At 43.7% G+C, this 14,893-nt stretch overlaps 1 protein-coding gene across 1 annotated transcript in view; it reads left to right on the top strand.

Moving 5' to 3' along the window:
• Fras1 (Fraser extracellular matrix complex subunit 1) overlaps window positions 1–14,893 on the top strand; it is a 245,647-nt gene that overhangs the window by 174,447 nt on the left and 56,307 nt on the right. The window contains exons 42-46 of the mRNA XM_051198572.1: window positions 232–385; window positions 1,334–1,597; window positions 3,587–3,775; window positions 5,094–5,213; window positions 5,448–5,627. Of these exons, the coding sequence (XP_051054529.1) occupies window positions 232–385; window positions 1,334–1,597; window positions 3,587–3,775; window positions 5,094–5,213; window positions 5,448–5,627 (907 nt within the window). The remainder of the gene's footprint in view (window positions 1–231; window positions 386–1,333; window positions 1,598–3,586; window positions 3,776–5,093; window positions 5,214–5,447; window positions 5,628–14,893) is intronic.

The following is a 14,893-nucleotide window of genomic DNA, read 5'->3' as shown; positions in this document are numbered from 1 at the left end:
CATCCTAGAAACTGTTTATGGAATGCCCACCGGCCTCCTTTCAGAGTGACCTTTTGCTCATGTGACTTTTTATTTTTAACCAATATTTTGACTAGGAAGTAAACACAGCAACACATCAAGGGTTATTTGGCTAATGAAAGTCATTGCTGTCATGATACATTCTCCTAGTACTGTTTTCTTTCTTCTTAAACCAATATCTGTGTGAGACCAAGTGTTTTACACTTTAACCAGAGGAAGAATGATGAGCCTCCCAGGATGACCTTGTGGCCCCTCAGAGTCCAGCTGAGCTCGGGAGTGGTGATAAGCAATTCTTCCTTGAGCCTGCAAGACCTGGACACCCCAGATAATGAGCTGGTTTTTGTATTGATGAAAAAGCCTGATCACGGTAAGACACATGCCACAGTGGAAAGTGGCTGCTTAATTGGGTGGTGAACACGAGCTTGGAGATGGGTTCATTTTTCCTTTCCCTTTCCTACTAACAGCCCATTCTTTGCATACAAATATAACCAGTTTCACGGCTAGCCAAGAGTCTTTGGAGTTGCAGTAGCTGCCTCATGTAGCCTGTCAGCATGTGAGAAGTCTTGCATGCACCTGTTCACTTTGCAACAGCAGCAGTCCCTAATTCAAAGCAAATGTAGAGACTACGGTGGGGACAGACCCTCCATCCCCTCCTCTAAATGCCACACCCAAGCATTACCTAAAGCTCTGGAGCCACACTGCATATCAGTCACTCTTAACACGGGTCGGACTTTTAAAGACTAAATTGCTGCTGTCGCTGCAGAGTTAATAATGGGAGAAGCCACTGGTCATTTCATTCTCAGCTTGCCTTCATTCACTTTCACTTTCTCTGATGAAGCATTTTTAACCGTACCCTTGGGGTGTTGATCCCTTAAAAAAGAAGAGAATCTCAGTATAAGCACACTCACTGTCTTCCTGAATTTAAAAGGAATTTAGGACATACACCCTAGATCTGCGTCCTGTAAGCAGAAGACAGATGAGTGCTATGTTCACTTGGCAGAAAGGAAAATAAAATTCAATCATGAGTTTGAATCCAGGGAGGGAGGTGTGATTTCTAAGCCACTGCCTTGTGGCATCCATTTGTGTCTCCTTAGGAGATTTTTAACTACAAGAGTGGGACTTTGTCTGTTTTTATTTATAGACAAGGCCACAGGGCACAACCTGTACTCACATATAAAACGCTAAGTGTTGGTACCAAGAGTCTCTGACATACTTGTCCTTCTATGTAGGCTTGTGATAGCTGGCAAGATTGGACTATGTTTTGATTATATAAATACATGAAACCATTGTTTCAATTCCTTTCCCCCTTCTGCAGGCCGCCTACTCTGGAGGCCCTCTGCTTCTGACCCACTAGAGAATGGGACTGTTTTAGACCAAGGCTCCTCCTTCACCTACCAGGATGTCCTTGCTGGGCTGGTCGGGTTCTTACCTGGTGACAATGATATGACGGTAGACGAGTTTTGGTTCTCTCTCACTGATGGCCTCCATGTAGACACCGGAAGGATGGAGATCTACATAGAACTGCCTATAGGTTACAGCCCCCACTTGGTGATTAACCGAGGACTTCAGCTCCCAGCAGGTGAGTTAGCCCAGCTTTCTGTCACCGCAGCACACATCTACTGAAGCATGTTGCTTTGTGCTAGTGGTTTCACAGATCACAGTTCCTCTGTTACTGCCTCCACTGATTTTTGGGCTAAGGAAGAATATCATGGCAGAAACAGGCATAGTAGATCCTAGCTGCTTGCCTATGACAAGTAGGAAGTAATGATAGACTGGGGACCAGAGCACTATCTGACTGCTGAGGCCATATCCCCAGTGACCTACTCCCCATTCTTAGTGCCTCCCCCAACCACCCCAACCCCCAGCAAAAGAAAAAAAAAAAAAACAGCTAGGGACCAAGACTTCAATATAGAACAGTCCATATTCAAACCATAGCAATGCCACAGGAGTAGAAAGTAGCCTCCTTTCCCCATACTTTTTATTTTTTAATCCCATGTAGACAGTACCTTCTTCCATGTTGGTGCTGTGGGTGAATCTTACAGGAGCTAGTCAACATTTAGAAAAGTTGAGTTTTGGGAAATTGCTGTTTAGTAATGCTGAGTTGTGAATAAGAAATATGAGCCAATGAAACTCTCTGGACAAGACACCTCTGTCTGTGAATTTGAGAACATTTTATGAAGTGTTTACAATATTTTCACTGTCCTCTAAATCACAGTGTGCAGCTTAGACACAGACCTCCTGTAGCAGAGCCTCTATCCAGTCAGCATCATGGAAGCCAACAATAAAAGAATTCTGGAAAGACTCCCAAGATGTTTAATTTTTTAAAAAGAAAAAAATTAAAAAGGCATGGAAGAGCAGTTGGGAGGCTACCAGGAACTAAAAGATTATGCAAACAACCGCAAATTATTTTAACATCAAATTGTCATATTTTTGCCATGTTTTGTCAGCACTGAAAGAGCAATGACATTCATTAGCCTTGGCTTTACTATAAGGTAGAAATTAACAGGGAGTGGGCCTTTGGCTAGAGTCTTGGTCACTAGGATTCTGTAGTTTATCTAGTCTTGGTTTCATATATATTTTGTATTGAAAAATAAACATATGGTATAAATAAATTTTTCAGTTTTGAGAATTACTGAAGTTCTAGAAATCAGTATTGGTACTTACTAGCAAGGTGGCTTGTTACTATTTCATGGACTCCAGGAGAATTGAAGAAAAAGTGCTGAATTGCTTATAGTGTAGCAGGTGGCGTGGGAATTAAGAAATTCAGATCCCCTCCCTCCGTCCTCTCAGATGCAGGGAGTGTTGCAGGGGACATGTACTGGGATACATGATGCAAGAAGAACACTGAGCTTGGGGACATTTCAGATTCTAGCAAACAAGGAAGATATTGCCTCATCTCTCAAGGTGCTCTGAGAGGTGGAGTACTAAAGGCCATACATTCTTAACTGAAGGTAGACTGCCACTCCAAACACCAAGGTATACAGTGTGAGTGATGAGTGTTTACTAGTATTTGCTATTTTGAAGATGAGAAAGTAGCTGGGCAGGAAACAAAGGGCAAGACTCTGACAAGTGTTCTGTTGAGTGTCTTGCCCTTGTCTCCAGTCTCTACACAGCCGCTCAACCTGACCTTTGAGCTTAGTTTACCTTCTGACTTAAGAAACATTGATTTTGAGTATTTCACTCAAAATGACAATGAGATATGTTTATGAGCTTATATACCACTGGTGTTTTCTGATTGGGTTATTCTGAAAACTGCAAATAATTATATCAAAGCAGATTTCCTTAACCCAAGATGTAGAAGTTATTTGCATCCTAAAAGTAGTTGTTATTCCCAGGTTCTAACTGGCAGGCTACTACAAGAACAAGCACTGGAAAGAGGAAAAGTGGACATGAGCAAAGGGCATAATTCTAAATTATTTTATGTAAGGAAATTAGAGTCTATTCAGCTGGAAATGGAGACAGGCAAATGCCTGGTACCTGGACCCGAGTAATGGCTGATAAAAAGTCATTTGGCACCCCATTTGAAGGCAATGATGGGGAATGACCTTCTCTCTCCCGTCTTTCCCAGGGTCTGTAGCACGCATCACAGAGCAGCACTTGAGAGTGACAGATGCTGATTCAGATGATGGACAGGTTCTGTACATCATGAAGGAGGACCCTGGTGCAGGACGCCTGCAGATGGTGAAGCCCGACTACCTGGAACAGATCTCTGTTAGAGGTCCCATCCAGAGCTTCACCCAGGCAGATGTTAGCCAAGGTCAGCCTGTTCCCTGGCCTTTCCAGGTTCCCCGTGTTCTGTCCAGTGTAATAAAGTTGGGGCTAGGAGCCTGGCAGCTTATGGCAGCAGCCCATGCATTCTTGGTTTTCAATATGAGATGAATTATAGATTTATTTTTTTTTCTTGGCCTCACTTTTCTTTTGTTTAAGAGGAAAAAAGATGTATTTTCTGAGAAATTTGAGGCTATAATAGAGGGAAAAGATGTCATTTTGTCTTGCTGTGTTGCTAAAAAGTATGTGTGTGAGAGCAAAAGAAAAGCGAGTCATGATGGATTATGGTGAAAATTATGCCTTCCTTAGGTGAACAATTTATATCTCCTCCCGGCTCCCCAAAGAGCACAAGTTAATGAACTAAGCGAAATGGAAGGGCATAAATCGGAGCTGCCTGGGGGAGATTACACGGCTCATCCCTCCTTCAGGAAATGCTGATGTAATGCAAAGGCATAAGTGTTAAATGCTACACAGTCACTGTACAGCGTTTTCAGGGGCAGAAGAGGGGGAAAATGTCCAAAGCCATGTGATCCCATGTAGCTCCTTTTAGAGGTAGAAATATGCCCCCCAAGGAGCAGAAATGTGGGCTCTGTCAATCCGACACCTAGACCTGAGAGTAGATGATGCTCACTGGATCTGTGGGTCAGTGGAGAGATTCAGTGAGCAACAGGGTACTGTCATTATTTAATTACTGCGTTCCTCTGTGTCTCCTTGTGAACAATGAGATCAAACAGCTCTTCCTGGGGTTTGGTTATATTTACACTGATGGGTCCATGCAAATGACGCTAGTTAACAAGATGGGATGTACTGCCCTTCCTTTGCATCCTTCCTGACTTCTTTGGGAAGAGTTTGTGCCGGCTTATCTATCTGTTGGATGCTGTCTGGGGTACTCCATGTACTGGACTGTGAGGAGAGGTGGCTCCAAATGATGTGGGCATGGTCACTGCATGTTGTGCACATGTGCAGTTTCACTCATCTGGTTATTGTAGTTATTGATGTAGTTATGAGACCACCTTGGGATCTAAGCTAGGTCCTTCAAGAAGGCTGAGCCCTGACATAGGAGCTGTCACTTGGAGGAAATTTGTTATGAGGAGGTTTTAGGATATGAGGAAGTTGGAGGCAAGAGAGAAAAGAGAGGAAATGAAAACTTTAGATTAAGATGTCAGAAATAGTACCCAAGTAAGGAAGGTGTGAATTGATTCCTTGGTGTGAATACAAATTGAGTTCTCTCACTTTAGAGATAAACAGCAAAAATAACTAATAACAAATATTGTTTTTTGTTTATTTTTTTTTCTTCCTGTTTATAGGGCAGATAGAATATAGCCATGGACCAGGAGAACCTCGTGGGAGTTTTGATTTTAAATTTGATGTGGTTGATGAAGAAGGCAATAAGTTGGCTGACCAGTCATTTGCCATCAGTGTTTTAGGTAAGGGCTCAGAGGTTTTCTCATAGAAAGCACAGCAGTTCTGAGGTTCTGTAATTTCCACCAAGCTCACTTTGGAGCCTGAGCCCTTCTTCCTTCCACACACCCAGGTCTGTCTCCTTGCTGGGAGACAGCTCCAGTGATTGATGCGAGCCTTCCTCCTGGGTACCAGACCTGGGACTGAAGGATGGGGGCTGAGTACTCTCCATGATGAACCACTGTTTCTGATATTTTCAGAAGCCAAATTCCCACCTGTCATCATCACCAATAAAGGGCTGGTGTTGGATGAGAACTCAGGGAAGAAAATCACTCCTGCACAGCTCTCGGCCTCTGACAAGGACAGCAATTCTGCAGAACTGGTCTACAGAATCACTGCCCAGCCCCAGCTGGGCCTCCTGGAACACGTGGCATCACCAGGTATGTGGTGTCCATCCTGCTATGTGTAGGCTCAGTAAGTGCTGGGACTGCTGCATCCTGTGTATGTTTACACTCATAGTCTGCCTCACTGACTCATTTTCTGCCTCACTAGTTTTGACCAATATATGATGGAATATTATATTTAGTATACAGTAAGCACTTTATAGTAATTGGTAAAAACTAAATTAGAAAAAAAATGACTATGTGGAGTAAGGAAATAGCTCCTTGGAGGTGGGTATAACCTTAATATGAATAAAACCCCGGATTTGACCTTCAGAACCACAAAAGACAAAAACCCTATAATTTCATGTTAGTATTCTTATCTCCATAACTTGATAGTAAACATCTCTAAAGCAGACTGTGTCCCTCTGTTTTTGTATATTACCCAACTGCAATGTACAATGTAGTGTCCTGTGTGTAAATTTTGACCTCTGCTGGGAGTGTGACTCAGAGTTATGGCGTGAAGTTAGCATACACGAGGCCTTAGATTCAGCCCCCAATGACAAGGGGAGAAAGACTGGATTCAACAGACAGTGAAGGAGATGTGTACCAAATAAGACTGCAGCTCAGCCACTACTCAGGAAGTAAAGAGGAACAAAATACACCCTTACCTTCAGGGTTTCTCTACCTGATGGGGTAAGGAACCATCATAGATCTTGTAACTTGAGGAAGACAGGTGTAGATCTGTAGTTGAAGGAGTTCGAAACTCAGGAAGTCTACGTTGAGTAAAAAGCACACTGAGGTGGGCTTAGGTATGTGCTGGGAGGCAGAGCTCAGGGAAGTTAGATTTGCATTCTTTTCAGGGGTGGAAAAAGCATAAACCAACAAATAAATTTGAAGTGGGCCATATTCTCATAGTCTAAAAATAATAGTGGGTGAGATGAGTGTGTACATTATAATACTATGGAGAGTCCTCCTAGCTCTGTTCAACAGAAAAACAAATAGAAGATTGCTGTAGACTTTTGAGAAGGAAGTAAAATGTCTAATGGAATGTAAAGGGGAAAAGAGAGTGAGGCAATGGCCGCAGTAAGGAAGACCCCACACTGACCCAACAGAACTGGAGAGGAATAGCAAAGGGAGAATATGAGAAGAAGGCAGCCTGCTACCTTTTAACTACCCACTCCTGTGAGGTGAAGGAGAGAGGCAGGGGAGGAGTTTCGGGGGAGAACCTGTACAATTTGGCAGCCATATGATGTGAGGGGCAACAGACACTTGCTGAGTAAATCCAGAGCTAGAATTGTGGTCACTTCTTAGAGGCAGGGGCAACTTGAAAGATTTATGTCTTCTTAGGGCTTCCCTGAATTTTATATTGCCGATTCTTCAGTCCATGGAAAACATCAAGTCAGGGGACACGGGTTTCCTTCCAGACTCTCTTTCCCATACCGAGTCACGCATAAGCAGACAAATGTGTGAATCTATTGCATAGATAAATGGTTGTTAGGGAAGAATTGAGCATTCAGGAGGGAAGTGAGGATGGCCTCCCTAAGAACAGGGTGGCATCTGAGTAAAGATAAAGACAGAAAAGGAGTTGGCCGTGCTGATGAACAAGAAAAAAAGGTTTGACAGGAAAGTGAACAACTGTCAGTATCAGGGAACGGGCTCAGCCAGGCAAGGCTCAACAAGGAGGCCGGTGTGCTTTCAAAGGGAGAGGGGAAGGTTGAGAGAGAAGACCTTGCTTGGTCCCTGGTAGTGGTAGAGATGGTGCCCAATGCGTGTGGAAGAGGATACAGAAAGGGATGAGCAGGCTGGCAAATTAAAGCAGGTAGCTTTCCCTTTTGTCCTGAAGTTCCTGCAGGAAATATGCAGATTAATACCCTCTATACCCTGGCTGTGTGAGATATTTAATAACTAATGCATGAGCTAATTGCTTCGGCCAGAATTCTGTCAGGTTGCTGATTGTATCTCTGCAAAGATGAAAGGGTAGGCTCTTGGCTGTGGTGTTAGGCGATGGTGGAGTGAAGAGATTTAAAAAGCCCTAAGCTTCCTGCAAGGTTCTGCTAGTTGCCCACCCCTGGTCAGTCCCAGCCCTTGCTCTCCTCTGAGCCCAAGCTGATTCACAGCCCTATGGGGCAGAGCTGTGTGCAATTTCTCTTTTCTCTTCACAGTTCTCGGGCTTCAATTCTGCTAAGACCAAGCTGTACCCTCCAAAGACAGAAGGATCCCATTTTGCTTCATCCTCTCTATCCAGACAGACTTAACTTCCTGATCCACGTGGTCTTTTGCATCACCAGCATTTCTTAATTTACCTCTTTCCAGTGATGCTAAGTAGTAGATGGGAACGCCAAGCCCCCACCCATCCTCCTCACAACTGAGGTTCCCTTCCTCATTGTCACAAAGACAGGGATTGCCAACCCCTCCTTTCTCTGAACCATGACCAAGCCCCCTTTCTTACATTTAGCCAGAACCTTCTTTCCCTGTTCCCTCCCCACCTCCAGCTAGAACATCAAGTGTTTGATTCTTTTTGAATGTCCAAGGTCCCCTTGGAAGAACACAGGTAGATTACCTCATCTCCTCCCAATACAGTTAGCTACAACTTAGACCAGAGCATTTGTCCCACAAAGTGGGCCCGGGTCTGCCAGGATCTGGGGTTGGGACAGGGCCAGTTCTTCCCAGGAGCAGCGTACTTTGTACATTTAGGTGTGCGTCACCTCTTCACTGCAGCTACTGAGGTCTCTGGAGCAAGCACTGGCCCATGTGTGCTAGCACCTTTGGCTGGCTTGCATAGAGTAGACTTATCACCATACAGCCAAGAGATCTGATGCCAGTGGTCAGAACAGAGTGTGATCCTAACACAGTCAAAAGAGTTGTGTGAAACTGGTTTCTTTCCCCTTTGTAAACCTTGCAGAAGGTGGGCATGAGCGACATGTTGAGAGACAAGGATAGCAGTCCAGACCCCATGGAGCTCTGATTCTGGTTAGAAGACCACCCCCTCACCAGGGGCTTACCCTCCTCACAAATTCCCCAATGGCTTTCTTTTTCTTGGAAAATTAGAATCAGGAGTAAGTAATACTGACTAGGAAAGAGGTTAAGATACCAGGCCAAAAAAAGAAAAGCAAAAACAAACAAAAACCCAGAAAGCAAGGAACGTCACAGAATGATCCAGAGGCTTGACATAGGAGGTAACTCCATCTCTCAGTTCATGGTGACTTCTGTACTTGGCCTGTTGTAGAAGGAAGAGAGCCAGGGGCTCGGGTACCATGTACTGTGTGTTTTAGTAGTACTACGGGATGGACAAACATCACTTTTGTGTGATGAAAGCCACACAGAGCTGAGAGAGGGTGACAAACGCACCTCTTCCTGGGCTCCCATTTGCTTACATTTTCCAGCTAGGGAGGAATAATATTAAAACATGGCTCCCCTCAGCATGGCAAGACCCAGGACCAGGAAGGAGTTTGTCACACTGACTCAAATCCTGGAAGGGGTAGTTGTAGCTAAACAGGCCTTTAGAGGACAGAGGTGGGGGGCCATATTATATGTCTTGCAATGAAATGGATCTTCCCCCAATCCAAATAATTATTATGTGTAAAACTCCTATTAACGAGGAATGTGACATCCAAACCAAAATCTGTATCCTCATCTTGATTTTAATTTTATTCCCCCTAGAGAATATTGGTAGCATTGTGGCACCATCAGGCAACAGAACACACAGCTCTTGGCCCCTTAATGACTTCAATTTCCTTGAAGGATCTCAGGAGCTCTAGGGCAGCTGCTGTTTCTAGCATACTTTAAGGAATGCTGCTGGATTCCTCTTGCAAAGCTGAAGTGAGGTGCTGCTTACTTGGCCAGACCAAGAAAAACTCCCTCAGAGACTATGAAACCTCTTAAAGGTTTTCAGGGGCCCAGTGGAAGCTGTCTGCTAATGGGGACCAGCAGCCTTCATTCCCTGTCAGAGCCACAGGTACCCAACCTGAGAATCAGAGGACCTTTCCAGGCCATGGCATCTTGCTTAAGGGTGGAGTTTGACTCCTGGTTCACAAAAGTGCTGCCAGGGCAGCCCAAATGCAGGTCTATCCATCTGTTAGCTCCGAAGGAAGCATCTTGATTATGCTTGAGGCATTGACTGAGGAGGCGTGTTGTTCACACAGCCTGGTTCCACTTAGCCTCTGTGAGTGCTGTGTGACTAGTCTCACTCCCCAAGCCTTCTAGAAGCCTGTATTTTCCACCATTCTGAGAGCTGCATGCTTACCTCAAGGGACCTCCTCACTCGCAAATCTTAAATCGAGCAGCTGAAGAGCTCTACTCTGGTGTATTTACTAATTGCTTGAAGCCTTCTGTTTATTACCAAGCACACTGTCAGGCCTTTTAGGCTGAAGTATCATTTGGTGCAGGGTGGATCCTATTGTTGAAATCCTCTGGCTGTTGTGAGCCCACAGGAAAGGGTCCTACACTAAAGTTAATTTACCACAGTGTTGCCATAACTTGCTGCTTCTAAGGTTTCCCTTCTCAGTGGAGCTTCAGTCACCCCTTCACCCCCCTCAAAAAACAAAACAAAACAAAAAAAAAAAAAAAACAAGAACCACCTTTCAAACCCTTCCCTTTCCTACCTCAGTCCATTACCATGCTTAGTTCTTGGCTTTTTAAATTCACTTCTGAGCATGCCCATGGAAGTCGCATTTTCTCTAGAGAATATCATCCCAACCAGATTTCAGAATGGCTGGACCACATTGTGAGAGTCTACCTGGCTTACACAGGTAACACTGGGCATGGGAGTGGGGGTATAGAAGACAACAGAGGAGGGACCTCAGGGCAGGTTCAGATGGTCTGCCCCAGGCCAGGATGGCCCCAGGCTGAGACAATAGCTGGGTCCATTAAACCCAGTTGTGTGTGCAAGTATGATCAGACCACTCCGGTTCCTCATGCCTCAATACTTTATAGCTGCACGGAGTCTGTTCTGTGAATGCTCTCTCTTATGTAGTGAAACTGCATTGAGGGGGGCTGTCGTTGGTACATAAAGAATCAATGGCAGTGCTGCCCTGAGCAGGATAGTAAGCACCAATGGAAGTATTGCTTTTATTTATCATGTAGAAATAGTTCTTTCACTAGTGTGCCTGCTCAATTTCTCTTATCAAAAACATTGCACAATTCTTGTGACTTCAGACATGGCCATCACTGTACAAGGCAAACGAAATTAAGTAGGTGATCTCACCATCCACCATTTTCTTTGGGCATGGCTACACCATCCCAGTTTTGGAGATGTCAAAGAATAAGAGAAGATATCCTAAAGCTCCTAAGAGCAAAAAGGAAACATTAAACATTAAAGGCTTCATGGTTTTCCTTCTATTTTCTACTATATCGACAGTTCCCTGCCCTGACTCAATGTTACAGTCCTGAGAATGTGTTTAAAAACAATGATATCCAGCCACTACCCACATCCAAGGAAAAAAGGTTCTGAGGAATGGAGCTCAAATATGAGTTTAAAAGCATCTTGTGAGGCCAATGAGATAACTTGGAAAAGAGCTTGTCACTCAGCATGAGAACCTGAAGGACCTCAGGACCCACATAAAAGCTGGACATGGTAGCACATATCAGTAAACTTTACACCGAGAAGGCAGCAACAATTCCTGGGTGTGGTGCTTTGCCAGTAGAGCCCAGGAGTGAACCTCAGTTTCACGGGGAGACCCTGTTTCAAAAATGAAAAGAGAGCCTTGAGAAATGGCTAAAAATGAAAAGGACTCGATGCTACAGAGAACCTGGGAGTTTGGTTCCCAGCACCCACATGGAAGCTAACAACCATTTCTAACTTTAGGTCCAGAGGGTCTGATGCCCTCTTTTGGCCTCCAGAGGCATTGCACACATGTGGTACACAGACATGCATACAGGCAAAAGATCCATATGCATAAAAAATAATTTTTCTTTGAAAATTGATGAGAACAACAGAGGAAGATATGCCACATTAACCTTTATGATCCACACACATCTACACACACACACACACACACACACACACACACACACACACACACACCTCCTGTGCTGAATGCTGGCCACAGCAGCAGCACCCGACATCCCTTGAAGAAGGCAATTTTTCCAAAGACTTTCTTCCGCCCACCTTCCTGACCTGGCTTTCTCTAATGTGTGGACCTTCTCGGAGAATTGGAAAGACTGACAGGGTTAATATGGGTCTCTTGTCATACTGCCAGATACATAGTTTAACCAGCAGGTTGGTGACTGAAAACACCTTCAATGGGATTAAAAGCCTCCAAGTATTTCAAACAACAGCCACCTGCTGTGACAGCCAGGAGGGGACTGAGCTTTCAGAAAAATCTTCTTGCTGACAAGTGAGTAACTGGCCTCTTCCAACACCCAATTAAAAAAAGGCTAAACTTCTAAAAAGGGAAGGTGTACAGAGACCAAGAATCCATTCAGTGCAACCTGCTAGACAGAAGTGGTGGAGACAGACCAAACTGTGTCCGCCAGACCCTGGGTGGCAGTGGCTTATCGGGTCCTATTCTAGATGCATATTATGGAGAAACACACATGCCTCTGTGCATGCATGTGCACACACTCACACAAGTCCATCTCTTCTTGAAGTTCATGGTCTACCGGCAGTTGTTTGTTCTCTGGTAGGTGAGGATGGGTATCACTTAAATAATATTTCACCCCATCAAGCTCAAGCCCAACAGTTCAGAAAAGAAGGAGGCTATGAAGGACAATTAAAGTATATCATCATGGTACTGTTTTAGTGGTAGACATATGAATGACATGGAAAAGTAGGAATCATATATATATATATATATATATATATATATATATATATATATCTCCTTTAATAGGCAATACTACTTTTATCCTGAAAATTTTATGAATAAGACATCCAAGATGTCCAGGTGATTTGTAGTAAGAACTAAGAGTCCTCAGCTTTCGAACTGAACTCTCTGGGTTCCAACCCCAGCATTGCCCCTCCCTCTTCCAGCCATGTGACCTTGGATAGATGACATAGATTCTTAGTTACATAAGAAGTCTATTACCACATCATAATTTATTTTAAATGGAGGTACTGTGCCCACCCTGATCTCTCAGAGCTGTTATCAGGTAAAATCTCACATCACTAAGCAAGCCAAAAGTGGTGTTTCTGCTCAAAGAAGATACTTGACATTTCCTAGATTCAACTGGGAAAGTCAGGCAGAGACCAGACTCTCCAACTCTGCTTGGAAGAGTAGAAGAGAGCTCTGCTGCTTTGGAAAGGTGAGTTTGTGGTGGTTTCCTAAATATATACATGCATAGCATGTATTCCAGAATGTTCCACTGCTAGAGATTATCCAAGCAGAATGGAAACTAATACCCAAACACAGTCAAGAACACAAATAGTCACAGTAGCCTTATCTGTAATAACCCCAAACTAGAAGCAACCCAAAAACCCATCAATGGGTACATACATGAATAAATTTATAACATACTCACTTGGTGGAATGAATATTTTGAGGGGCTGCATTGATACATGCTTGTGTGGGTATGGGCATATGTGAGTGAGGCTAGAAGTTGACATCAAGCATCTTCCTCAACCTCAATCACTTTCCACCTTGTATTTGAGATAAGATCTCTTACTAAGCTGAAGTACCTCAATTCAGCTAGACTAGCTGGCCAGTGAGGTTCAGAATCTGCCTGTCTCTAGTCCCCACCCTTCAGTTCTAAGGTTCTTTGATTGTTTGTTTTGAAGATTTACTTATTTATTATGTATAGTGTTCTGTCTGCATACATTCCTTCAGACCAGAAGAGGGCACCAGATCTTATTACAGATGGTTGTGATCGTCATGTGGTTGCTGGGAACTGAACTCAGGACCTCTGGAAGACCAGCTAGTGTTCTTAACCACTGAGGAGCCATCTCTCCAGCAACCCCCCACCCCAGTTCTGGGGTCCTTGATATGTGTCACTGTACCTGGGTTTTATGACATAAAGACACAAACTCAGTTCCTCATGCGTGTACAACAGTCACTTTACCAGCTGTGCCATGTTCACAGCCCAGAACTGAACTATCAGTGCATAGTAAACTTCAAAATAGCTAGGCTAAATGAAGGAAACCAGGTACAAAAGAGTACATACTACAGGTATGTAAAAGGAGAGAACAACAACCAATGTGTAGTAGCAGGAGCAATTCATGGTTCCTTTAAGATGAGGATGGATTAGGGATAGAAGGATAGAAGGATGGAATGTCAGTGTGAATCATTTTGCAGTGATGGACATGCTCACTACTTTGAGGTTTTCTCATTGGAAATTTCAATTATATGCAATTCATTGTGTGCCAATTCTAACAATAAGATGTAAAAGTTGCCCATAAATTAACTCAATAAAATTATTTTAAAAGAAAAAGGGAAAAGGGCTCAGTCCCAAAGTCCACACCCTAATTCCCATAAATTAGCCATCATCTTAATCAGCCATCATCAGGCTGTTCAGGTGCCAGTTGGGTGGCCAGGTGCCTGGGAATCTAAAAGTTTATTTTCCCATGAACCGTGAAAATAGATCCACAACTGAGAGAAGAGACTTAAAGCCCTCAGCATAGTCCACCCAAAGTTTTAACATCATGACTGTGTTTATGCCTGTAAGATATATACACTTGTTCCTGTGTATGCACATACGTGCATGTACTCTTTCTTGCACATTTGTGCAGAGGCCAGACCTCAGGTCTCTTCCTTAATCACTCGCCACCTTCTTTTTTGAGGCAGAGTCTCTCACTGAACTTTGAGCTCATTGATTCAGCTAGGCTAACTGGTCAGTGAGCGTCAGTGATCTACCTGTCTCCACACCTCCACCCTAGGCATAGATATGTGCCACCATGCTGCACTCAGACATGAGTGATGGGCATCCAAACCCAGGTCCTCATACTTGTACAGCCAGTGTGCTAAGCAATGAGCCATCTCTCCAACCCCTGAAGTTATTAAAATTTTAAAGAATGGTGTGGATTTCTGTCCAGCCATAAGACAAAGCTGCAAAACCAGGGGCTGCATTTCTTCCCTGTCACAAACTGATGTAGCAAGTACAGAAATATAAAATGCCTCATCAGAAAATTAATGCCCCAGTAGTCAGAAGGCTCTTGCATCTGGGTGACAAATTTTAGATGATAAAGACACAAATGGAGGCCCTGTAGGTTAATTTTTTTTCCTCTTAAAGACAAAGCCTGGGATACTGACATCACACTTAAATAGATAGCAGTCAAAGCAGAATCTATTGTAAAATAAAACTGGTGTTACCAGGACTAAGAGTGAAAAGTAATAATTCCTAGGAAGCAGTCAAAGAATGTCAAGGCCAGAATAAAAGACTAAATTAGCTAA

The sequence above is a fragment of the Phodopus roborovskii genome, unplaced genomic scaffold (assembly GCF_943737965.1).
Source record: "Phodopus roborovskii unplaced genomic scaffold, PHOROB, whole genome shotgun sequence".
NCBI lineage: Eukaryota > Metazoa > Chordata > Mammalia > Rodentia > Cricetidae > Phodopus > Phodopus roborovskii.
Note: the sequence above shows the minus strand (reverse complement) of the source record. Positions and strands in the feature narration are given on the sequence as shown.